The sequence below is a fragment of the Chelonia mydas genome, chromosome 10, assembly GCF_015237465.2.
Source record: "Chelonia mydas isolate rCheMyd1 chromosome 10, rCheMyd1.pri.v2, whole genome shotgun sequence".
Lineage (NCBI taxonomy): Eukaryota > Metazoa > Chordata > Testudines > Cheloniidae > Chelonia > Chelonia mydas.
The window spans coordinates 39,223,766-39,250,213 of record NC_051250.2 but is presented as its reverse complement, the minus strand read 5'-3'; the positions used below and the strand labels follow the sequence as shown (position 1 = coordinate 39,250,213).

The window sequence follows — 26,448 nt, the reverse complement described above, 5'->3', positions numbered from 1 at the left end:
TGTACAGAGATGAAAAAATATGGGATGTTCCTTGTAATAAGGGACTATTGGTCACCCTAAACCAAGGATATCTGGCATCAGTTCCCAGCTCTGTCCCTCAGCTCTGGGTGACCTTAGCGAAGCTGTCACCCCTCTCTGTGCCTCAGTTTCCCCAGTTGTAAAATTGGGATATAGATACTGACCTCCCTTGTAAGGCACTTTGAGAGTGAAAGGGGAAAAGCGCTGTGTAGCTGACCACCTCCAGGACCTTGCAGGGTTGAGTCCCAATTGCCCAGAGTTCACATTGGGATGGTGAGCAAAGCTGACCTACATCTCCTGCTTTCTGTGTCCTACCCCTGGTGCTCCTGCAGCCGTGTCTCCCACCCAGCCCTCTGTGTTAGAGCACCCTGAGCTACACCTGCCTGTAACACCCACAAGGCACCAGGACCCAGATCCCCAAAGTGACTTAGGCACCTAACTTCCATTGAAATCAATGGGAGTTAGGCCGCCTGAAGATCTGGGCCTCAACTGCTAGGTCAGTGAAGCCAGGCTGTTCTGACCATACCCCTTTGGGTGCCCCTGCCTCTCCACTATGGCAGGCAGCATGGAGGTGGTATGAGAGAGAGGTCCTATATCAGCAAGTACCACACAGGGGTCGGGGGGAACCTTCTTGGGGCCGCTTAGCAGGCTTGTGAGGCCACAGAGCTTGGCAAGGCAGGTTCAGGCACAGTGCAGCCAGGGATCAAGCCCTACCAGTCTAAAATGCAGCCACAGCCTTGCCCAGATAGTACTGGACCCTTCCCCAGCCCTCCAAGCCAGATCAGTCCCAGCTGGCAAACAGACAGGGATTGCAGCGGGGACATCTGGTGGATACTTTTAAAAATGCAGCCTCCCATGTTGTTTTCCATAGTGAAGTCCTTACAAGCGGAGCTGAGAGATACAGCTGCTGATCCAGCAAATCCCTTCATTTGAGTCCTGGGTGTTTAAATTTAAGGTCTTTGCTAGATCAGGGCCATAGGCCAAAGGAGAGACCTGTTTTCAGAGGTGAACCAACCCCCTCTGGGTGAACAGGCTGGTGAGGCAGAAAGATACAAGAAGGCTTTTTCCAGCTAGGAGGAGTTTCAGAGGAGAATACTCTTGCACCACCCCTGCGCAGAGAGCCAATCAATGGCCCACAAGCAGAGGGAATGGTGAGGGGAGGAGAAAAAATGCAATGTCCATCAGAGAGGATGGACCATATCCATGGAGGGAGGCAACTTCCCACTGGATCCTGGAATGCAGGGGAGCTGGCAGAGGAGCTGGAGAAGGCAGTGATGGGGCCACACTTCCAGGGTAGGCATGAGGAGGCAGGTAACAGGCCCTGGGAGAGAAGTGGCATCCATGGAGCCAGATGAGGAAACAGGCTAGCAGCAGGAGGCGGTTTCAGTGTTGTCGTTGGCTGAGACATGCACACCCCATCACACTTTAGTACTTCCACACATACCCAGCCATCACGTAACATTGCCTGGCCGGCCTGCAGGGGCCTGAATAGGCTGTAGTGACATGTGCTTAGCCAGGACTCCTTATCCCAGGATAAAGGGTTGGGTTCCCTAATTGTCACGGCAGCCCAATGAAAATCAAATGAGTTAGAGCTTCAACATGTAAAACCAAATGTCCACTGATGGAGCCTTTACAGTCATTGTAGAGCAGTTGGCTTCTCAACCTCTTTCATGGCATGACGCCATGTTACAGCAAAAAAGTTCAGAGACCACCACCCCCCTTCCAAGAATTTTGGGACCTTTCCCATGTAGCCATAAAGAGAAGTCCCACCCACCACATCCCCAAACTGTTCATGAGCCCCTTGCTAAGGATCTGGACCACAGGTAGAGAATCCATGATCTATAGCAACATCTAGGAACCTGGATTTTCCTGGGTCCACGTACAGACAAACAGGGAACTGTTCCAAAATGAGCGACTGAAAATAATGAGGAGTTGAAAGGGTTGACTGGGGAGGAGATGGGAAAGGCTAAGTTCAGTGTGGCTAGACAGTGATGCAGAGAGATACAACCACACAGCCTCAACACCCAGGGAAGGAAGAGAGGAAGGGCAGCAGAAGGTCTCAGGAGTGGAACTAGGAGTAAGGGAGGAAAATAAGAAAGTAAGGAATAGAAATGCCTGGCTGATTGGAGGCTATGATGCTGGAAATGATTCCCTGAAGCACTGGACTTCTTGTAGCAGATCAGGGCGGGAGGGCAGCACAGAGGTGAAAAGTATTTCAGCTGGGGTGAACAGGAAAATTGGCACATGCAGCAGCGAAGGAAACTGCCTCTCTGGAAAAGCTCTCGCTGCTACACCCTAGCCAGTGGAGGGGGCTCTAATTCAACACTCATCAACCAGCCCGCTATGTGGCCCTTATATGTGTGGCTGGGGAGGGACCCACGTTGCTTTGCCAGTTTTTCCTCTGTCCTGTACCCTTTCGCGCTGTGCCTGTTCAAACTAGCACTTGACTCCCTGTCTTCTGTTTGCAGAAGACTCCAGCATCGTGATAAGCAGTTCCGAAGATACGGACGAAGACACGGTGGTGAGTGAAATAAGAGCCCAGCATCCACTGTAACTGGGATACAATATGGATTGTGCCAAAATGCTGCGAGTTGCTGCCACTCACGCTGCCTCTTGTAAGATCAACGGCAGTGAATGCAAACACAAGCACACTATGGTTGGAACATTCAGCCACCTGCCTTAGCATTGCAATTCTCCCCACTTGTTTCAGTGCAGATTCTGAGACCATGCATTAAAGGTCTGGCATGTCCTAAGGATCCACATTAATCTGCCAGTCACATACCTTTCCAAATTCCTAGATGTGGGCAAGAAAACCTCTCCTTAGTTGGATGAGAATCATCAGGCAGGTATAAGTTTAACCTTCTCCTCCAGGACTCTTTCTGAACAAGTAACCCACATTATCTGTTGGCTCCTCTCCCCATAACTCGGTCAGATTCCAGCAGAAGGAATGTTCTGGGACATTTCCAAACATTCTTCCACCACCCTGACGTTTGTTCAGAAAAGAGTTCTCATCATCTGCTTGCTCGCTCTCTTCTCCTTCAGCGACTCTATGCCATTTCTCAATGCACCACAATGGGTTGAGCTCTTGCTTCTGTAATAGCAAGAATAGGTTTCTGATTGCTTAAGAGCCCTTCCAAAATGAAGCCAATTGTGGATTTTCCCCCAGCTGTTGTTCCCAGTGATCTACACCCCCTTCTCTCTTTCCCAGATAGACACATGCCTCCCCTTCACCAGTTGCATTATGTGTTTGACATATCCACTTCCTGCTCCTAGACAGTGTTGCCTAGTGGATAGGGTACGGGACTAAGACTCAGGAGACATAGGTTCTATTCCTGGCTCTGCCACTGGCCTGTTGTGTGTTCTTGGGCAAGTCACTTCAGCTCTCTGTGCCTCAGTTTCCCCACCCATAAAATGGGAATAACACTACTGCCTCCTTTGCAAAGCAGTCTACAGATGATCACGCTACCTGAGAGCTGGGTATGGTTATTCTGCAATGCCTCTCTCAGGTGACTGGTATCAGAGACTGATCTGAGTAGAAGTAGACGGCTGCTGACTGTACATCAAGTCACAGGCAACCACGGTTGCGACTGACCCAAGCACAATGCCCTAGGCTGAGGGATATAGAAATAGATCGCTAAATGCCAGCCAAAGAAAACAAAATCAGACAAATCTGTCTCTGCTGTAACCTCCCCTGAAGCCCAGAGAGCCACACAGGTAATATTTGGTCCAAGGTGTCATCCTGTCTCAAACATGCCCTCTTTACTGACTTCACCTCTGAGCATGGAACAAGCAATGTAAGTCCCCTCTCCCTTCCCAGCATGGGCAGCCCTCACCCCCGTGCTTTGGTGATCTCCAGCTGTTGGCAAACCCCCTCTGGACCCATATCCCTTAGCCCAATTGCTGCAACTCCAACGTGGTAAGCCAAGTGGCTCCACCAGGGGCCGGATTTGCCACTGTGTCTTGTAATGTCACTCACACCTGTGCAAAGTGGGCGTGAACCAATACCATTCGGATCTGCTCCGCTCACGCTGCCTAGGTGCAATTGACTATCCAGGGTGCAGGGCAGCAGGGAACCTGGACCCACATGTATCATGAATGCCGCTGTAACTGTCTGAGGCGTTTTATCTTGCAGGGAATGTGCCAGCAAGTACTTTGAAATGGTCTCACGTCACATGTAAATACAGCTTTGCAGCTGGCGCTGCAGAAGTGGCACTGTCAAGTCAATCTTTGTGAATGTCCCCCTCTCTCAGGGAGTTCATTTCCTCCTTTGTGGGTGTTTTCTTTTCCTGGTTTGTAAGAAAATAAGTGACCAGCGCTTAATTAGAGATGGCCCCAAAAAAGTTAAGATCTGGATTCAGGTCCAAACTTTGCATCTTTCCTGAGATTTCCAAAGAAGTCTAAGGGAACTGCTAAATCTCCTAGTAAAAATCCCAGCTCTTTTGCACATTTCTATACTTAATGTTTCCAGTTTTGTCCAGTCCAGAAATTCTGCCCAGTTGGTATTTTTTCTGGAACTCAAGCACCTTCCTACATCATTCTCGTTGAGATGTTCTGATATTATTCTTTATTGATGACACTAGTACAAAAATTAAATAGGAGGAAGTATGCTTTATAGAATTTTGCAGTATGATCCCGAACTAGTTTCTTCAAGCTTAAATTGGATAGCAGTACTGTGGTACACTACAGAATGAAATGTATAAAAATCATTTTTTATAATTGGTGCTGGAAGCACGTGACCTAGTTAAGATTGATTTCCAGCTTGCTCTTTCAGAGGCTCATAATTTACACAGACAAATGTAGGCTTCAATTTTATGTTTTTGTCTCAGTCAAAAGAGGAATTGTTTGAGCCACTTCATTTGAGCTGTTTGTGAGTTATTGGAGAGTGGGAGAGTGGGTGAACAATAATTCCTATTAGTCTCCATCAGAAAGTGCTCTCAGATGACTCAATATGACTAAAATGTAGAGGGTCTAATTCTTCTCTCACTTCTGTCACTTTTACATTGGTTTCAGTGCACTCACTCTTGAGTTACACCAGAGTAGGTGAGAGGAGAATTTGGCCCAGGAACGTCAAACTTGTCTTGTTTTTAGATCTCACTAAGATTTAAAACCACAGGCTATGTTTGTAGGCAGTCAGTTCATATGGTTTGAAGTTTGGAATGTTAGAAGTCAGCAGTTTTGTGTGTCGCCATTAGAACTTTCCTGTTTTTTTACTCGTTTTAAGGATGACTTTGTCAACGATGCCACCATTGTCCATGACACGCCGCACTGTCAGAGTCAAAAGACAAGTATCTCCGATTGAAGGAACTTACCCATTCTGCTCAAGAAATAGGCAGAGCTTTTAAGATCTTCAGACCAAATAGCTTCATATCAAGCAACTTACAAGATCAGTTAAGGATAACTGAATTAAGGATGTTATATTTAAGGATATTTTAATTAATGACTCTAGGGGCTGAAGCCTGTGGAATTTATAAGCCTCACAGAGAAGAGAATTTTTAGCTTAGGCCAAAGATAAAGCAATATGGCAGATTGTCTGTTCCAAACTGAGTTGGCCCAGATCAAGGGAAAAGTTAGGGTATGACTCAAGCAATTGAAATCAGTGGGAGTCTTTGCATTGCCTTCCTTGGGCTTTGGATCCACCCTTGGAGCTTTGATGCATGGAAACATTAGCAAATGAGGTTTTATGTAGTTTGTTTGTTACTGTTGGATCAGCATTAGCAATTATCTAGGGCCTATAAAAATGGGGACCATCTTTGATGCATGGGACAGGATAAGGTGTTCAGTGTGTAGAAATTTTAATAGTAGTTATGTAGACAAAATGTCACGTAACACTTTGAAAAGGTACCACCCGCCCCCTACTTTGAAAACAATATTAAAAATCCACAGGATTCACGATATATTTAACCACATGACAAATCCTAGTGGCAGATATCCTTATAAATAAAGAAGTAGTTGAATTGATGGGGTGGGAAGGGACCTGTTTTCAGTGGAAGGGGTTAGATATAAAATTGGGATGGGACCATGATTTTGGGGAATGTAACGTGGAGGTGCTTTTGTATGGGATAATAATACAGGAATGTAAGTCACTCTTGTTACCCTCAATAAAACTATTTCCAAACTAAAAGCAACCCACTGCCATCTTTCTTACCCGTTTTCTTTGCAATTTCTCTTTCCTTCTTCCAGTAGTGAATTGAGCCTAAATGGGAACTGGATCCAATCCAACCAAGAGACTTATGCTCATGCCATTCCTTCTTCCAATGCTGCCTCCTGCACCCCTGTCCCTCTGGTAAACCCTAATGCCTTCTGGCATTTTCTCCCACAGGCAGCATGGTCTGGAGGAACAAGCATGGAGTTTGGAGTCATAGGGGACTGGCTTCCAATCCTGGCTCTGCCACTGATTCACTGTGTGGCCTTGGGTGACTCACTTCACCTTTCATTCGTGTTTCCCCACCTGTCAAATGGGGATGATGATACAGGGCTGCTGGGAGGATTAATTAGGGTAGTGTCTGTTCAATGCTTTGAACACACCTCCCAGGCCGGGTGTCTGCGTCCATGAATCCTCCTTTCATCTGTCCTTCATCATGGCTTCAGTAGGTCAGAGTGCTTTGACTCGACATGGAAGTCATTGAGCACTGTTGCTCAGAGACCGCTCCCACCGCACTCCTGGCTAAGAACATCCAGGAGCACGTTATACTTTTCAAAGGATTCAGACACCTGACTCCCTCAGACTCCTTTGGAAATCCCATCTACCACATGTAGAGTGAATTGGGACAATTATTAATCTAGCTGCCCCCTTTGCCTTGTAAAGAGCTGCTGTATGGCTGTATTGATGGGGGCCCCATAATGGGTATCTCCATGAGATGCCGATGTTAGCATGGAAAGGAAGAAGCAAGCAGCCTAAAGGACCAGGCACATGGGCAAAGGCTCAGGTGGCCACTACCCCGAGTCAGTTGACGCCACCAACAGCAGTGAAAGGGGTAGCAGATGTAAGAGAACAGCAGAGCAAACCCAAGCCACGCATAAGGATAAGCCTGCTCAAATAAATGGCACTCATCTCACCCTTTAAGCAGCTGGTGAAGGACTCCAACAGATGCCCTCTAGGGGAGATCTACCACCAAGGATCCTCCACAGGGAAAGTCCTGTCTCCAGCCCCATCCAGACTGAACCTAGGGACGAGGAATAGTTCTGCCTCCCATGAATAGTAACTGATGGGCAGAGACTGAGTTCAAGAGTACTCACAAGTTTAGAGTCTTCTTTGAGTGGTGGTTCCTATATGTATTCCAAATGTCGGTGTACATGCATGCCATGCGCCGGAGCTGGAAGGTTTTCCTAGCAGTGTCCATTGACCCGCACGTCATCTTGTGCTCCCAGCTGAGGCTATATTATGCTGAATGAGTCAACGCTGCACCAGTTCCCTCTTACTGCCGCATGTATGGAGTCAGACCCCCTCCTCCTCTGGGATCTCAGTTTTTGACTAAGAGAGCACTTTCGACTGTTGTATATAGTAGTTGTTTGTTGTTTGCTTGTATAGCATGGTAAGTACACATAGTAGTTAGTGTAGTTAATTAGAGATTGTTTACCCTGCTCATGGTACGTTTTCCCTCCCCCAGGTACTATGCCCCAAGTTCCAGGGTTTAAAAACTGTGCTTTGTGCTCCCGCTTGTTCTCGGTGAGCGACGAGCACCAGCGTTACCTTTACTGACGTGGGGAGGCTCATATCGCAACTTGTTGCAAGATCTCTAAGTCCTTCCTGCCACGGACTTGGGAAGCACAGGAACTTCACCTAAGAAAGTTGCTTATGGAGGAGGCCATGAGACCGCAGGCACACTCTGATTCAGAGCTGTCACTGCAGCGCCCATCACCAGCGGTGAGTGCTCCTCCCAGCACTTCCCATGCCGCCGATCTGACAGTACTGACGGTCAAGGGCGAGCCGAGACATGAGGGTAAAAAGCATTCTCATGGGCATCTGAGCAAGTCCCTATTGAGGGCCACCTCCAAGCATAGCGTTCCCTTCCCGAACCAACCAGGTTGGGTGAGGAGTCATGTACCAGCACCGACGCACCAGTGCTAAGCTTCCCTGTACTGAGAGTGAAATAAAGCACAAGAAGGATCCGGTGGTACTGCTGGTCGTCCCAGCATCTGCCTGCCCTGACCGGGCTTCAGCTCGCGCACTGTCCATCCACCAACTGCCTTCGCACCTATCGGTCCAACCATCTCCATGAACACCACCTCGGTTCTCCAGTGCTTCCAGAGACATCCCCTGGACTCCTAGCCGTTTGGAGCCTCTTCTCCCCACGGAGCAACTGGAGCTGCCCTACCTGTCTTCTCCACTGCTTGCCTGCAAGCTACCCATGCCAGTGAATGAACAGGGTCCTACTGACTCCCCTTCCTCTCTATGGCCCCAGATGACCAAAGGCAATATCAGGTCCTGTTACAGCAGGTAGCTGCGGATCTGGGCGTACCGTTAGAGGAGATCCAGGATCAGCACCATCAACTGCAGGACCTCCTCCAACCACAGGGACTGTCATGGCTAGCACTGCCCATTAAAGATGCTATCCTTCAGTCCACATGGGCAGTGTGGCACACCCCGGCTTCCTGTACCCCCACACCAAAATGTGTGACGTGCTAGTGCTTGGTACCAACTAAGGGGACAGACTTTCTCTTCTCCCACCCATCCCCCAGCTCTCTGGTTATGCATGCAGTGATGGAACAGGTGTGCCAGCACACACAAGTCCAGCCCTCCAGACTGGGCGGCCAAGCGCCTCAACCTTTTGGGGAAAAAGGACTACTTGGCAGCTTTGCAATGCCAAATTGCAAATTACCAGGTTCTGCTGGCTAAGTATGATTTCAACAACAATGCTGCACTAGCAAGAACCAACAGTTTAATGCCCTGGTGGAAGAGAGGTGCCTGGTGGCCAAAGTGGACCTCCAACTGGCAGTCAATGCCACGGGCAGGTCTTTGTGCTCTCTTGCCATGGGTGTTGTCATGTGACAAGACTCCTGGCTGCAGTCCTCTGGCTTTCCTCAGGAGGTCCAAACCTCCCTTTTGACGAGGACAGGTTGTTCTCTGACAAAACAGACTAGTCCCTTCGCTCGCTGAAGTACTCTAGCAACTTTGCGCTCCATGGGGATCTATACCCCACCCCTCCAACGCAAACAGCAGCACCAACCATTCCACCCTCAGCCATATGCACCCTACCGGCCTGGTATCAGCGGCACCCCCCTCAAATCCATTGTGACATGGGCCTTCCTTCCAGCAGACCACTTTGCGATGTTGACAGCCATAGTTGTGGACTTACACTGCAACCCTCGCACCACAGTCTGCCATTTCCTCTCCCTCCGCTGGCACATGGCAGTCTGCACCTACGTGACACCACATTTATGTCTGTACATGCGTTGCTTCCAAATGTGACTCCTTTCCATTTACAGACCCTACAAGGGACCAGTTGGATGCCAAAATCATTTTCTCAAAGACAGTTCTGGCCTCCCTCACCTGGTGGACTGACGCTTCCAAGGTCCTGGTCTGTACCCCCTTCACCCCTTCATCCAGCGCCATGAGATGATCCAAGCCATGTACATCCCAGACACCCAACATTTCCTAGCCGACATGCTCAGTGGGACTCTCTACCTCAACCATGAGTGGGAATTACACAATCCCACTCTCTGTTCCATCTTCCGCACGTGGGGCACCCCACTCTGGGACCTCTTTGCCACTCATGACAACCGCGAGTTACCCCTCTATGGTTCCAGGTGAGCCAATCGGGGACGACTCACAGGGTGATGCTCTTCTCCTACTCTGGATGGGCAATCTCTGCTATGCCTTTTCCCCCCATTCCGCTCCTCCCACAAGTCCTCCGCAAGATTTGCCGGGACCGTGCCACCATCATTCTCATGCCGCCATTCTGGCCCAATCAGTTCTGATTCACAGACCTCCTCAGCCTCTCCATGTGTAAACTTACTCCACCTCCGACTGCTCCTGGACCTCCTCACACAAGATGGGGACAGAGTCCAGTTTCCCAGTCTGGGCTCTCTTCACCTCACGGCCTAGTTTTTGGATGGGGCTCAAGAGTAGACATAAGAACATAAGAACGGTCATACTGGGTCAGACCAAGGACAAGGCATGCTCCTCTCTGCTGAGACACATCCTTAACCAGAGCAGGAGGGTATGCCCCTGGACCTATTCAGCCGCATAGCCAGGTGGAGGGAACAGGGGGAGCGATCCAAAAAAAAGGCACTACCCGCTGTGGCACTTTTACTCACCCAGCGGCGCTCCAGCAGCAGGCCCTCACTCGCTCCGGGTGTCTTCGGCACTGAAGGTCCCGCCGCTGAGGTGCCACCGAAGACCCGGAGCGAGTGAAGGTCCCGTCGCCGAAGACCTGGAGCGCCGCAGGGTGAGTAAAAGCGCCGCAGCAGGTGGCGCCTTTTTTTTGGATCGCTCCCCCTGTTCCCTCAACAGGAGAAAATTTAAAAGGCGCCAAGACATTGACAAGGCGCCACTTGTGCTCAGTGGGGGAGCGGCCGCTGCCCCGCTCCCCCCCTAGCTACGCTACTGGACCTACTAATAAGATAAATGTAAATGCTTCACCTCATGTCCTCCCGACCATCACCATCAGCTGAGACCAATACTCATACTTATCATCCTCAATTATCTCCTCGAACTCTAAATGTAGGGCCTTTCCCTCAGCTCTGTATGGGTCCACCTGGCCACACTTAATGCCTTTCCCCCCCTGTGGATGGCAGCTTGGTGTTCACGCACCCTACCACCATTCATTTCATAAAAGGTGTCCTCAACAGTTTCCTGACAGTACTTAAGCCCACGCCCCTGTGGACCTTGCCCTTCTTCTATCTGCCCTCACGAAGCCGCTCTTCAAGCCAATGGCGACATGTTCCCTCTCCCATGTCTCCATGAAAGCAATATTCCTAGTGGCTATTACCTCGGCTAGATGGGTCAGCGAACTAGCAACCATGATTGCTGACCCCCCCTTACACAGTATTTCACAAGGATACGATTTCCTGACAGCTGCATGCTAAGTTCCTCCCACAGTTGGTTTTGGAGTTCCACCTCAATCAGTCTGTTCACCTCCTTGTCTTCCATCCCAAACCAACATACTGCCACCTGACAGAGTTATGGTGTACTCTACACAAGCACAAGCAACCACATCTGCCTACCTGATGGATGTCTCCTGGCAAGTCACATGTTGAGCAGCAACATGGTGCTCCATGCACACATTCACATCCCATTACGCCATTGCCCAAGGGGGGGCTGATGATGCGTCAGTGGGATGCGCCATACTACACACTGCACTGCCTCTTGCATCCTCACACCCCTCTCCACACTGATCACTGCTCAGTACTTACTCAGGTTTGGAATAAATATTGGGACCATCACTCAAAGAAGAGGAGACTACTTACCTGTAACTGGAGGGTCTTCAAGATGTGTGCCATCCATCCCCTCAGCTGTGGACTGCACTACTCAGCGATAAGAGTGTCACTGGAGTGGCACAATCCACATGGCCTAATATAGCCTCAGCTGGGGAGTACAAGACGACGCACGATGCACGTGCCTATCAACGGACACTGCTAGGAAAGCCTTCCGGCGTATGGCGGGCATGCACACCCATGTTTGGAATACAAATAGGGACCACATATCTCAAGGAACCTCCAGTTACAGGTAAGTAAATTCCTCTTATGACTGTGTCCTGAATCTTCTGGTTTACACCAGTGTAAATCAAGAGTAACTCTACCCCTATCAGCGGGGTTACGTCAATGTAACAGTAGTGTCAGAGGAAAAGCTAAGACCTAGAATTGTTCCCTTTAGTGTGCGGGCTTGCAATAGAATCCAGGTGTGCTGTGAATTCTCTATCTAGAGACAACTGGCCTCGCATACAGTGTGCAGTTCACAGACTACTTGGTCTCAATCTCTGTCTTGGTCATTTGGTGATTCCCTCCCCCTTAACTCCCCTGCCCAAAATTATCAAGTGTGTTGGTTTGGAAACAAGGGAACTGGACAACCAAGTCAACGCCCCAACTCGAACACGATCCAATGGCTGGAAGTTGAAGTTGTCTAAGTTCCATTTTCAAAAGTGACTTCATCACGCAGCCCAGATCCTCACAGATATTTTGGCACCTAACTCTCATTGATTTCAATGGCAGGCACCTAAATATTGTGGGGGACCTGGATTTAGGAGCCTATATCCCATTAACAATCAGTTGGGTTTAGGTTCTTAAGCCACTTTTGTAGATGAAATTTATGCTCCTGAGTCACATAGGCACTTCACGAAATTTTACCCAAGAACTTCACAGCTCGGGGCTATCTCTGTGTGTTACTGCTCAGTAACAATGTGCAGATGTGCTTGGCTGGGCTGTAGCAGCAGTTAATAGCAAGAGAGTTTCCCTGAGTGGTTTTTCGTTCCTGAGCACACTGGGGATACTCTGGCACTGACGGGAAATGTGACTGGTAGGGGAGAGGGGCCAGCTGCTGTGTTTTTATGCAAGGCCTCCTCCATATCCTGTCCGGTAGGGAGCTGAGTTCATGCTCCGTCACTGAGCAAACAGTCTGCTCCACTAGTTGAAAAATGCCACAGCAGAAGCCACAATTTCCAGTGAGCCCTCAAATTTGGCAGGAGAATTCCAATCTCACAGAAGCCCCCCGATTCCAATTCAAATTCAGTCAGCAGCAGCCACCATGGCAGTAATGCGGAGCACATTTCAACTTCATAGCACTGCACATATAGTACCTAAGTAACCCTCCCAGCAGCCCTGAGACATAGGCACAATTATGGCCTAGGAACTAGAACCAGAGCCATAACTGGGCATTTTAGCGCCTGGGGCGAGCAAGCATATTTGTGACCTCTACCAATTTTTTCCACGCACAAGTGACAGGGGTTGTGGTGCGGGGCACACAGGGTTGTTACCCCGAAAATAGAATTTGGGTTCCCTGAGATGACTAATCTGTTCTCATTAGATTTTAGGTCTCCAGGATGGCTAAGGAAAAATCTTAGAGGGCATGGATACAGCCCTCCGATAAATGAGTGACACAAGCCATGTTTTAAACAAGGTGCCCTTTATTCCTCCTAACAAGCTAAAGATCACCCTTTCTTGATGTTAACACCTCTTATAGATGTTATAAACCCAATCCTTGGCACAAATCCCTTATTGATATTATAAGACACAAATCCCTTCCAACAAGTTAAAGAGCACCCCAAACCATATTGCTTTACAGTACAAAGTGATGCTAAGTGATGCACTCTGCTTTTGGTCATCAGTTGTTCACAGATCACTGATAGCAGTTTTTAAATATATTTTTAGGTCCTACATATATAAATTTCTTTTACAATTACCACACACAGATAGATCTTTATAAACCCATGCACACACATATACACTAACACTATACTATACCAGAACTAGAACTTTGTCTGACAAACTTACTCCGCTGCACTGTCTTGCACGCTCTCTCTCTGCCTCTTCTCCTGAGGTCTCTGCTTCTTATCTCTCTCTCTCTGTGCACTCCAGTGGCAAGGTAGTGCTCCCTCTGCTGCTCTCCTCTCTCTGCCAGCTTTCTCAGCTATCAGCTCTCAACTCCCACCAGCTGTCAATCCAACTCAACTGACACACTGACCTTTATACCATTCTGTCAGGGAAGTTTCTGTACACTTCTGCTCATATCTTCCTGTCAGATCTTTCTTGGACGCATGCCAGCTGTCAACATTCTAAACTGTCAGTTCTATTTTTAGCCTGCGATCATTATTTACCTGACAGTGGTATGATCTTCTGCTGTTTTTAGCATTGTTGTTCACCACCTTTTCCCCGCCAGTTTGGTTTTCCCACCAATTCTGTTTTTCGTGCTCTGTGACCTGCAGCTTCTAACGATGAAGTGACTCTTGCTTATTCAAAATGAAATCCAGGAATATAAAATGGAGTCTGGGAACCCCCCCAAATAAAGTGACCAGGTGTCCGCTTTTTGACTGGAATACAACGTCAAAAAAGGACCCTGGCAGCTCCGGTCATAACTGCCGACAGGGCAGTTAAAAGTCCGGTTGGCAGTGCTGCAGGGCTAAGGCAGGCTAGTCCCCACCTGTCCTGGCTCTGCGCTCCCTACCCCCACCCCGAGCACTGGTTCCGCACTCCCATTGGCCAGGAACCATGGCCCATGGGAACTCCGGGAGCGGTGCCTGTGGGCGAGAGCAGTGCGCAGAGCCACCTGCCATACCTCCGCCTAGGAGCTGGACCTGCTACTGGCCGCTTACGGGGTGCAGCATGGTCCACGGTGCCAGGACAGGGAGGAAGCCTGCCTTACCCCCCAGCTGTGCCACTGACTGGGAGCAGCTGGAGGTAACCCAGTGCCCCAACCCCCTGTCCCAGCCCTGAGTTCCCCCCAAACCCAGAGCCTCCTCCTGCACACGAAAGCCCTCCTCCCTGCCCCACCCCAGAGCCTGCACCCCCAGACGGAGCCCTCACCCCCCCGCACTCCAACCCCCTGCCCCATACCAGAGCCCCCTCCCACATCCTGAACCCCTCCACCCCACCCCCCAGCCTGGAGCCCCCTCCTGCATCCCAAACCCCTCATCTCCGGCCCTACTATCAGGCATATGCTCCCGAGATTTTTGCTACCCTGCCCCCCAATGCAGATAGGCTGGGTGGCACACTAAGGAGAGCCAGGGGCTGTAGATGGCACTTTCTCCCTAACCCTGGTGCATGGGGCTGGCCCACCAAAGCCTTGCCACCCAGGGCTTTACATGTCACCTCTGTTTCTGCCCCATTTTTCTGCCTCCACCTGGGTGGCTGCCCCTTTCGCCCTGCCTTGGTTACGGCTCTGGCTAGAACGCTGGACTGGAATTTAGACTCATAGATTTGAAGGCCAGAAAGGACCATCGTGATCATTTGGATATGATATCTGGATATGAGTCAACAGTGTGCCCTTGTTGCCAAGAAGGCTAATGGCATTTTGGGGTGTATAAGTAGGAGCATTGCCAGCAGATCGAGGGACGTGATCGTTCCCCTCTATTTGGCACTGGTGAGGCCATACCTGGAGTATTGTGTCCAGTTTTGGTCCCCCCACGACAAGGAGGATGTGGAAAAATTGGAAAGACTAGATGACCTCCTGAGGTCCCTTCCCTGATATTCTATGGTTCTATGATTTAGTCTGACTTCCTGCACGTTGCAGGTCACAGAACCTCACCCACCCACTCCTGTAATATACCCCGAACCTCTGTCTGAGCTACTGAAGTCCTCAAATCATGATTTAAAGACTTCAAGCTACAGAGACTCTGCCATTTGCACTAGTTTAAACCTGCAAGTGACTGCATGCTGCAGAGGAAGGTCAAAAACTTCAGAGCCTCTGCCAATGTGACTTCGGGTGGGGGGAAGTCCTTCCTGACCCCATATGGCAGACAGTTGGACCCTAAGCATGTGTGTGTGGCCCACCAGCCAGACAGCTGGGAATGAATTTGCTGTAGTAACTCAGAGCTCTCCCCATCTACTGTCCCATCAGCATCCATTGGGGATATTTATTACTAGCTGTCGTTGATGGGCCACATGCCATTGTAGGCAGTCTCCTTATACCATGCCCTCCATAAACTTATCAAGCTCAGGCTTGAAACCAGTTAGGTTTTTTGCCCCCACAGCTCCCCTTGGAAGGCTGTTCCAGAACTTCACTCCTCTGATCATTAGAAACCTTGATCTAATTTCAAGCCTAAACTTCCTGATGGCCAGTTAATATCCATTTGTTTTTATGCCAACATTGGCCCTCACCTTAAATAACGCCTCTCCTTCCCTAGTATTTATCCATTTGATGTATTTATAGAGAGCATTCACATCTCCCCTTGTGAGAGCTGGGTTCTGTTTATGGCTCTGCCATTGGCCAGTTGCATGACATTGGGCACATCACATCTCTCTGTGCCTCAGTTTCCCCTTCTGTAGAAGAGTGTTGCTGATGACACTATATAGAGAGCAGAAGATCTCAATGGTCAGTATCAGTGTCCCCATTGTACAGACGGGAGGGAAGTGGTTTGCCCAGTGTCACCTTGCAGGCCCATGGCAGAACCAGGAATTGAACCCACATTTCCTGCAGCCCAATAGAGTGCAGGTGGGAAAACGGAGACACAGCAAGGAGCAGCGGTTGTATCCCAGCGTAAACAAGGTACCAGTGTCAGAACCTAAATAGGAACTCGAGAGCTCTGTGTTGGACCCCTGGCCCACACCTCTGTCTAGATATGACGCAACAAGGGCTAGTTTGCTGTGGGCAGTCCATGGCACAAACTCTGGGATCTTTCATATGCAGGTTACCTTCTGTGAAAAAGTGGAAGCAGAACAACTGATTTCTCATTCCAGGGGAGCGGCAGCAAGACCTAGCCTCTCAACTGCTGGGAATAGAAAGGAAAAGTCAGCACAGTGCTTTTGACCTTGGGTAACTCCATTGATTATGGACTTCCTTCTGATTTAAACGAGAGCAGAGCATACAATGTGTTCCTAGCCCTGGCATACAATGTGTTCCTAGTATGCAAAGGAGAGAAAAGAATTGTTTCAAGGGGTATAAACTTGCATGAATGCAATGAAACTGAGCAGAAGATGATGTAAGCTGGACAGCAGGCAGTATTTCTGTAGTCTATTGGAAAAGGGTAGTGTCCCTTTAAATAGCTGGTGAGCCCTCCAGTGGCATTCACCATGTTCTAAAAGCCACCAGAGTCCAACCAGCCCGCCATGTGGAGTGTAGCCCTGCCTATTAGGGTATATTTAGTAACCACAATTATTTGGGACCTGACTCAGCAGGGTGGTTTTTGCAGATTGTGTTTACAAGACACAACAATTTCCTAAGCTGCAGATCTATTAAACTCCAGAGTAGTCTCCCAAGCAGAATGGCAGACATGCAGGCACATCTGGAATGGAAAAAGGATTGGAGACTGTCACATAGGAATCAGAGTAACAGCCGTGTTAGTCTGTATTCGCAAAAAGAAAAGGAGTACTTGTGGCACCTTAGAGACTAACCAATTTATTTGAGCATAACCAATTTATTTATTATTAACCAATGCTCAAATAAATTGGTTAGTCTCTAAGGTGCCACAAGTACTCCTTTTCTTTTTGTCACATAGGAAGCAACCCTGCATTTGTCCAAGGAGTACAGAGCCTTACAGTGCTTAGTCTGAGTGCTTCATAAATACCAAGGGGGTGAGAGAGACAGAGAGAGAGGAGAAATTATCCGATGAAGTGAGCTGTAGCTCACGAAAGCTCATGCTCAAATAAATTGGTTAGTCTCTAAGGTGCCACAAGTACTCCTTTTCTTTTTTCAGAAATGTCTCAACATTCTGCCCCAAACGTTTCAAATTTTGCAGAAAACCAAGAAAAAACAATAAAGCATGGAGAAAATTTTCACAAAATCTGTGCCCCCATTTTTCAACCAACTGCAGAGTAGGTCAACATATTTCACGTCAGGTGAGATTTCAAAATTATGAGGTGCCTGTGAAAACCTGGAGTAAAAGAATATGAAAAGGAAGTGTCATCCATTCCCATCCCCTTTTTTGTTTTTCATCTGGCTCCCACAGCATTAGATATGGGCATTGAGAGATCAGACAAGACCATGGAACAAGACTTTTCTACCTCCTCCTTCTCCTTTCCCTTTGGGGAGGGGAGCGGCCCCAAGCTCACACCACTGTCAAGGTGGTTACCTAGACAGGTGTTAGAGCGCAGACTTCAAACTCGGCCACTCCTCTACCCACCGGCTCGGCCACCTTTGCCCAGCCTCCTTTTCCACCTCTCAGCACATGCACAGGGCTCTCTCCTAGTGCAGGTGAACCCGGCTGATTCTTGGCACTATTGGGAGCATGGTGCATTCTCTTTGGTTTTCTGTTGCAGCTCTCCAGCATGCTAGAGGGCAGCAAGGACTCCTCCTCATACCTGCCATTCGAATGGGAAAGCAGCGTGCCAGGCTCTGGGGTCGTGGCCAGCACTGGCTTTGGGGGAAGCACGCTGGTGTTCTTCGACATGAAGGTCAACAAAGACAGTGAGTCTGCTTTGCTCATTGAGAATCTCTATTAGCAGATAACCTGCATGGTATAGGCAGGGGTTAGGAGCTTCCATAGCAGCTCCTGCTCCTGCCCGGCTATTAAGCAATCCAGAGCAGATCTTTCTCCTGGAGTTCCTACAAACTCCAAGGCCGGTTCAGGTTAGACATGTGCAGTCATACAGGGCTTCACACAAATCAGCGCCAAGCACCAAATCCTGAGGCTTTCATTCTGTGGCTAGGCCCAGGTCCACTCCCCCTTTGTTTATCCTTCTACCCATGATATTTCTATAGTGCCAATCACTATGGGGACAAGGTGCTTTACAGAGCAACCCAATGACTACTGTAATGACCCTAGCTGAGTCTTCACTGAACCTGAGCTGTATAGCTCCAAAGCACAGGTCCCTGCCATTTGCACTAAAGGACTAACTCCATTAGCAGGAGGCAGCAGCAGGGCTGATATCCTCTTATATTTGCCAGCCACTATAGGGACACAGAAGCACACTTTGCTAGTGTGTTACATCAGGTGAATAAATAATTGGAATCTAAGCCTTCTCTGATCAGGATCTCGCTTAGCTCTATGCACAAGCATTCTCATCTGCTTGGAAAGGAGACAGCAGGATGGACTAGCTGGGAACCCCCTCCCCCAACGCTGCCTTTACACTCAGGCATCACTTATAGAATGCAAAGATCTCCAGCTAGTAGGCAGGGGGTCCCTACAATACCAGAGTTTGACAAGAACTAAGAGATCACTTGGCCCTCTGACCCCTTTTTCTCAGCTCCCCATATCCCAGTTCTCTCTGCATTACCAATGCTGTATGATGTCTCAAAAGTTCCTGATTCTGCCATTTTCCTACTCCAGCACAGATGATCACTCAGCTGGCTGCAGTGAATGGAGAAAACAGCTTTAAGGCTGTGATACAAATCCCAGAGTCTGTGCTCGGTTTGATTTCCCAAGGTGTCTCCCTTGAGACAGGGCTAGAGAACTTTCTCTGCTACCTCCGCTCTGTTCCCAAGCCCATCTTAGTTGTATATAACTTCTGGACGTCGGAGCTCACTGTTCTCTTTAAAGCCTTGGATTCTTTTGCCAAGAAATGGGACTTCTGCACAAGTGTCTGTGGTTACCTGGATACCATGCCCTTGATTAAGGAAAAGATTCCCATGTTTGGTCTTTATAAAATGAAGAACCTGGTGAGAACATACCTGCAGAAGCCACTGAACGACAGCAGCGCTCTGGCATCGGCGAAGGCCCTAAGGGATCTGTGTAAACTTCTGGAGATCCACACAGATTTAAATCCGAGGCCTGCACTCTCTCATTGCAACCTGGAATCTTACACTTCCCTTCAGCCTTTGTTGCAGGAGAAATTGCTCACCAGGTCTGCTGCAAAGACTCTGGCAATGCGCAGTATGGTCCTCTGTGAACTGCAGGAGTCATAGCAGTAGATAGGGCTGCCAGTGACTTCAGGTCTCTCCATGATCAGCCTGAAGGTTTGAATGATAAGTTATATTATTATTACGTGCTGCTGCTGACGGTCGACCTGCTTCTGCTGGTGCCGTCAATTGCCAGTGTATCTGTGCTTTGGATAATCGAGCTCTGTATTTCCGATGGACACCTGGGAGGAAGCTGCTAAACAGCTCTCCCTTTTCCTAGCAAGAGTGCAACAAGCTGCAGCGTGAGGCCGTTACTGAGCTACCTCTCTTTAGGTGCTTTTAGCTTGTCAGTCACCAGACTGTCCCAGTGCTCTATCTGTCATGTATGATTAAACTACTTTTAAAACTAAGAGAGTCTCTAAGGTGTTCCTGGTTGGAATCTAACCCACGTCACAACTGTAGAGAGGCCTATTTGCTACACACGCCTTTGGAATTCTGGCTTCTTGCCCTAAACATGACTCTCTGAAATTAACAAGCATCTGATAAGAGATTTACTATCCCAAGTTAGGTTTTTCTAGTGTCTGTCCTGCTCCACAAGTCAGACTCTGCTCAGTTACAGAGGTATAAATCCTGATCAGTTCCACTAAAGATCTATGCAGTTATTGAATTCCTCTGATACAAACAAGAGCAGAATGTGGGCCACACTCACTTGCTTAAAGAGGAAGGATGGTGTGTGTGGAGGCATTGCATGGGGACTCAGGAGACCAGGCTTCAGTTCCTGATTCAGCCACAGACTGTCTGTATGACCTTGGGAAAGTCGTTTGATCTCGCAAATCCCCAGCTGTGAAATGGGGAATAATGAGCTGTCCTCTCTCTGTCGTGACTATTTAGACTGGAAGCTCTTTGGGGCAGAGGCTGTCTCAGTGTGTATGTACAGCACCCAGTATAATGGGGCCTGCGTCTCAGTTAGAGCCTCTAGGCACTACCTTAATGCAAATCATACTGCTCTCTAACAAAAAGCTACTTTCTTTTTGTGTGGGTGGTATAGTGGTGAGCATAGCTGCCTTCCAAGCCGCTGACCTGGATTCGTTTCTCAGCCAACACAATGATGGCTTTGGATGATTTAGTTGGGGATTCGGGTGATTTAGTTGGGCATTGGTCCTGCTTTGGGCAGGGGGTTGGATGAGATGACCTCCTGAGGTCCCTTCCAACCCTGATATTCTATGATTGAAAAGGACAGGAAGCTAGGCAGGATGGTCTGCAGGACTGCAGTCAGGAATCCTCTTCCTGGGAGAATATAGCACTGTAAGGAGATCACATCCAGCAGGAATCTTACAGCAGCGCAGGACAGTGAGGTACCCTGGAGGAGTGTTTTCATCCTAGCCACCATTCAGCCCCACTGGCCAGTTTGATCGCTAACAAGTTGGTCGGGAGTTTAGTGCTCCAAGGGGAATTCCAGTTGACAGCGTCACAGAGATTCCAGTCACGGTAGTCACAGACAAGAGGAAGTCGCTAACCACACCAGAGTTAGCATGTGAAGAAGTCACTGTCCTGTGGCCTTAGTATCAAGGAGATCACAACCTGGCCAACTTGCTCATTGCACAAGTCTTGCTGGAGTCCAGGCCTGCCCCCTTCCTATCCCTAATGCCATTGGGGGCAGCCTATCCCGGATGGAACTATGGGGCCCAACCCTGCCCCTTATGATGCCAATGGCCCCAGTCCTACTCCAGAACCAGCAGTCTTTGCTATTCATCAGTAGTCACTGAAGAGTCTGGACAAAGACATTTCAGATCATGGATTGTTCACCAACGCTTCATGTTGACTGGTCACTGTTAATGATTCCTGCTGTATGATTTGTCGCCTAAACCATATGCTCTCATTTGCACTCCCTGAGTAGACAACTGAAACTAGTAAAATACCAAGTAAGGAACTGCCGTCTTTCCAGCACTGTTTTTCAGACACCACAATTCATTAGAGTGGAAAGTTCAGGGCCATCAGGATTCACAAACATTTTCACAGACACAGTTTTTCACATCCTCACAGTCAACAAACCCAGCTTGGCTGTCAGGAGGGACGGGGGAGCAGGAGCAGAGTGAGTTCCCTGGAGGGGAGGCAGTGGGAACCTGCTGGGGAACAGGAGCCTCTGGAGTGAGAGTGCTGGGAGGTGGTGCTCACCTAAGAGCGGACAGAAGAATCCTGCAGCAGGCCCTGAAGCAGGAAGGACTGAAGGGGGCTGGGAGCTGCAGCCCAGGCTGGGCTGAGGAACTGTTTTGGTGTTTTGCCTACATGTGAAAAAGACAGCTGAGCCTAGAAAGAGATTCTGGATGCAACTGCATAGAAAACAGATCAGGTTGTGAACATTACCTCAGCATCTGGTTTGTGTGGGTTGGATTGGCACAGGGCAAGTTACTGAGCTTCCTGGAACCATCAAGAAACATCCTGGCAGATCCCACCTTGAGATCCTTCACCACCTTGGCTTCATGGCTCTCTCACTTTAGATACCTCTGGTGGGTCTCAAACCACTTGATGCAAGGGCACTTCTCACAATCAGAGCACCAGAACTCTCCCCCTTGCCCACAGTTGTCACAGACCAGGTCACTACCTTTGACAGTTATCTGGTAGGTGCTCAGCTTGGCCTGCAGATTGGCGAAGAGCAGGTTGTGCTGGTCTGGGATCCCACTGGCTTGTGGGATGGGAGTGTGGCAGATGGTGCACTGGCCCATGGGCTTGTTCACTTCCAGACAGTTGGTGCACAAGGTGTGAAGGCAGAACAGGAGCTTGTGATTTCTGGGTTCTTTCTGGCATCCCTGGCAGAGCAGAAAATGGAATTCTTCCTCCATTGCCTTTGGGAACGAGAGAGAGACCATGGAACTCCCCCTCACCTGCATTTTCAGCCAACTCTACTAATGAGCAGCTCTATGTGTAGGGTCAGCGATGCCTGGGAGGGGCAAGAAGGGTCACATGCCCCTCCCCAGATTTCGGGTGGGGGCAGGGGGGACACATTCAGCACAGAACAGCAGTGGTGAAAGGAGCAGAATGTGGGGCAGCCGACAGTTCCTCTGGCATGGCTGTACTGCCCCCAGCCCTTCCACGCAGCTGTGTCTCCTGGCTGGGGTCTGTACAGCCCCACTAGAGGACAGGGCTGGGGCGGGGCTGCGGGCAGTACTGGTACAGCTGCACCGGAGGAGCTGCTGGTTTGGGGCTGCCGCTCCCAGGAGCCAGTGCCACTCACCGGCAGCTGCTCCGGTGCAGCTGTACCAGTACAGCCCCCAGCCCCATCCTCCGGTGGGGTGTACAGACCCAGCCAGGTGACACAAACCGGTATCTGGCACAACGGGAGGACAGACTCCCCCCTCCCCCAGGTAACCTGGGATGGGGAGGGCATGGGGAGAGTGCGGGGGCCCAGGGCTGGGGACAGGGTGGAATCATGAGGGGCGGTCATGTGGGGAGGTCACATACCGCCCTTTAGCTGGTGCCCGCCATTTAGTCCCTCCCATGAGTCACCTATCCCACCAAAGTGCCCCCCAAACACGGGGAGAATAAATGGCAGTGACTTGCAGTGAGATCTATGAAGTAGGTGCTCCAGGCACCACTCGGAAGTATGATGTTGAGCTGGTAGGAAGCTCTGACTGAGCCAACCAAGAACTCAGACAAGAACAGCTCCAGAGCTGACAGCAACTCCTCAGGGCTAGGTTTCTTCCTGCTGCTGCTGCTACTGGTGGTGGTGATGGTAGGAGCTGGTTGTTCTCCCTCATTCACTGTCACCACGCTGTCTGCTGGGGACAAAGGTGTCAAGAATGGTTTGGGGGCACCAGGCTGATTGAGATGAAGTTAGCTGTCAGCACAGGAGTGGCAGGGAACCACAAGCCACTGTCCAGTAAAGCTCTGATGAGCGGTTAGAAAGGAGTCCCCTAGTCCTTCCTGTCCATCCATCCTCTATTGGCCACCTGTATAGTATGCGAACCCCCATTGTATCTGGGTATTATATTAACCTGCTACAACATAAAAACAGAGAAGAGAGGTATTGTGAGTCCTGTCCTGAGAGTTGGGATGATCCAGTGGTTAGGGTACTAGTCTGGGACTTTGAAGACTCAGGTTCAGTCTCCTACTCTGCCAGAGGTTTCCTGTGTGACCTTGGACAAGTCCCTTAACCTGTCTGTGCCTCTGTATACTGGGTATAAGAGCACTGCCCTACCTCCGAGGAGGGCTGTGAGGCTAAATACAATAGAGATTGTGAGGTGCCCGTATACTAGTGGGAGAGTCTGAGAAGTACCTAAAATAGACAGTCCTCATTTAATCTCTTCTTCCTGTCCTGGTGACCATGAAAGAGAGATTTGGCAACACTCACTGCACAGCAGCATCAGAGATAACAGTTATCTCCCTCTGCTCACAGTCTCAGCTGCCACTCTGAGTTCACTGCTGGCAACAGACGAGCTGCTGCTGGGAAAGGGCAGGCATTCTCTGGGAAGAGGGAGGAGTGTTGGAGGCTGCAGAGATGCACAGGTTGCAGTCGCTCCCAGGGAGGAGGGTTTGGAGCTGGTACACCCAGGGCCAGGAGGGGAACCAGGGTGGTAGGTAGCAGTACCGGGAAAGAGCAGTGAGGGCTGGGGAGAGGACAGCCCAGAGCAGAGCACGGGCCAGGTACCCCTACCGGCCACTGAGGGAGTGGCCCCTGCGGCAGTGAATGGGAAGACTGCCTGGGGCTGCTGAAGGACAGACTTTGATATACCCCAGAAGTGGGGAACACTGAGCAACACAGCTGGAGGGCTGACTCACAAAGAGGATGCTGTAGTTCCTGGGACGGAAAGGAGCTACGGACTGAGAGACGACATGTGCCCACAGGAAGGGACGTTGGTTTTGAGCGCTAATTCCCAGAGTGATCAGGAAGAGGCACCAGACAAGTGGAGAACGGTGCACCCTGTGACACCCTTCCATGGCATGGGGCCAGGGATCCAGCATCGGGGTGGGGCTATGGGGGGGGGGGGGGTTGCCTTAATACAGGCAGTGCACAGCACATGGGGCGGAGGTTCCAGTGATTGAGCGCAGCAGGACACCGAGCAAATGCAGACTCCTGGCATCCCCGGGTGGATGGAGGGATTGTCTCAGCTGCTGCATGAGCTCTCGTGGAGGGAAGGCCACTTGGCCTGGTGCCCCGGGGCACGTCCCCCTGCAGGGCTGCCAGCCATCTCATGTGATGCCCCTGCCACACCTGCTCTCAACTGCGTCTCGCTGCCAGCTGAGCTGCAGGGATCGCTCCACTGTGTCTCTTGCCCATGGTCAGTCAGCAGAGCAGCACTGGGCAGAGAGGCCCATGACCTCCACTCCTGCTGCTCCCGTGCTGGGTTGGCCCAATGGGGAACAGCCACGGGGAGAGGGACCGAGGGTGGGGGGTGGCGGCGGCTGTAGCCAGCTGCTTCAGTGCCCCCTTACGCTAGCTTTTCAGGGAGAGAGCCTGGGGTGCTGGGGGAGAGGGGGGTGCAGAGACTGAGGTGGGGCAGAATGGGGGTCAGGGTCTGTAATGGACAGGGACAGAATGAGGAGAATAATGGGAAGCAGGGACTGCTCCAGGATTTCCTACCCCCCCAGCTGATTTCTCCTCCCCTGCCCCCAGCAATCGTCCCACCCCCTCGGAATGCCCCATGCTCTTCCCAGCCCTGTCTCTCAATTGCCCCATTCCCCCAGTCTCTCAATCCCTGCCCCGTGCTCCCCCGACATGGGGGCGGGGGGGCAGACCCTGATAGGGCACAGCGATCCGTTCTCATTGCTACACCTGGGGCTGCCTGGCAAAGGCGTGGAGAGGATGGGCAGGGGGCACATCAGGGCCTTGCAGACCTCACTGCATCCAGCGGCTGGTACCATTCTGGCTCCATTAGGGACCAGCCTCCTTCTCATTGAACACATTGGCATCCCGGGCACCAGCCTGGCCACCTACATGCTCCAGCTGCTGGTTTGGGGCATGCTGCTCCAGCTCCTCCCCAGGGCCCCGCCCCTACTCCCCTCAAGATTGCAGCCAGGTCCGACCCTGCGCTCACCCCGTGGTAAGTAGAGCGACCAAGCCCCAGGCTGCTCCGCTCCCTTGGCTCCCAGCCGCGCCGCCGGCGAGTGCTGGGGGGCGGTTCCCCCCTCCCCTGGGTGCCACCATGGAGTGTGGAAGCTGGCCACTTCCTGCGGGAAGTGGAGTGATCCGGCCCCAGCTCCCCTGGCTCCCAGCTGCACCGTTGGCGAGTGCTGGGGGGTGGTTCCCCCCCTCCCCCCAAGCCTGGGAACCCTGGGAGCGGAGCAGGCTGGGGCAGGGTCACTCCACTTCCCACAAGGAGGGGCCAGCCCTCATACCCCACGGAGGCCTGGGGCCAGGCCTCGCCCCGCTCCCGCCCGCGGAGGCCTGGGGCCAGGCCTCGCCCCCCCCCCCCCCGCTCCCGCCCGCGGAGGCCTGGGGCCAGGCCTCGCCCCCCCCCCCCGCTCCCGCCCGCGGAGGCCTGGGGCCAGGCCTCGCCCCCCCCCCCCCCCGCTCCCCCCCGCTCCCGCCCGCGGAGGCCTGGGGCCAGGCCTCGCCCCCCCCCCCCCCCCGCTCCCGCCCGCGGAGGCCTGGGGCCAGGCCTCGCCCCCCCCCCCCCCCCCCGCTCCCGCCCGCGGAGGCCTGGGGCCAGGCCTCGCCCCCCCCCCCCCCCCGCTCCCGCCCGCGGAGGCCTGGGGCCAGGCCTCGCCCCCCCCCCCCCCCCCCGCTCCCGCCCGCGGAGGCCTGGGGCCAGGCCTCGCCCCCCCCCCCGCCCCCGCCCGCGGAGGCCTGGGGCCAGGCCTCGCCCCCCCCCCCGCCCCCGCCCCCGCCCGCGGAGGCCTGGGGCCAGGCCTCGCCCCCCCCCCCCCGCCCCCGCCCGCGGAGGCCTGGGGCCAGGCCTCGCCCCCCCCCCCCCCCGCTCCCGCCCGCGGAGGCCTGGGGCCAGGCCTCGCCCCCCCCCCCCCCCGCTCCCGCCCGCGGAGGCCTGGGGCCAGGCCTCGCCCCCCCCCCCCCCCCGCCCCCGCCCGCGGAGGCCTGGGGCCAGGCCTCGCCCCCCCCCCCCCCCCGC

The 26,448-nt window shown here is 51.6% G+C and overlaps 1 protein-coding gene across 4 annotated transcripts in view; it reads left to right on the top strand.

Annotated features, from left to right (window-relative positions):
• LOC102944212 (PML nuclear body scaffold) overlaps positions 1 to 26,448 on the top strand; it is a 76,863-nt gene that overhangs the window by 19,502 nt on the left and 30,913 nt on the right. For 2 of the 4 annotated variants that reach the window (XM_043523314.1, XM_043523315.1), the window contains exons 7-8: positions 2,487 to 2,539; positions 17,866 to 18,013. In XM_043523314.1, coding sequence (XP_043379249.1) covers positions 2,487 to 2,539; positions 17,866 to 18,013 — 201 coding nt within the window. Of the gene's footprint in view, positions 1 to 2,486; positions 2,540 to 17,865; positions 18,014 to 18,875; positions 25,423 to 26,448 lie in introns of those variants that run through there. The other 2 variants (XR_006284119.1, XM_027822352.3) reach the window with 2 other exon arrangements.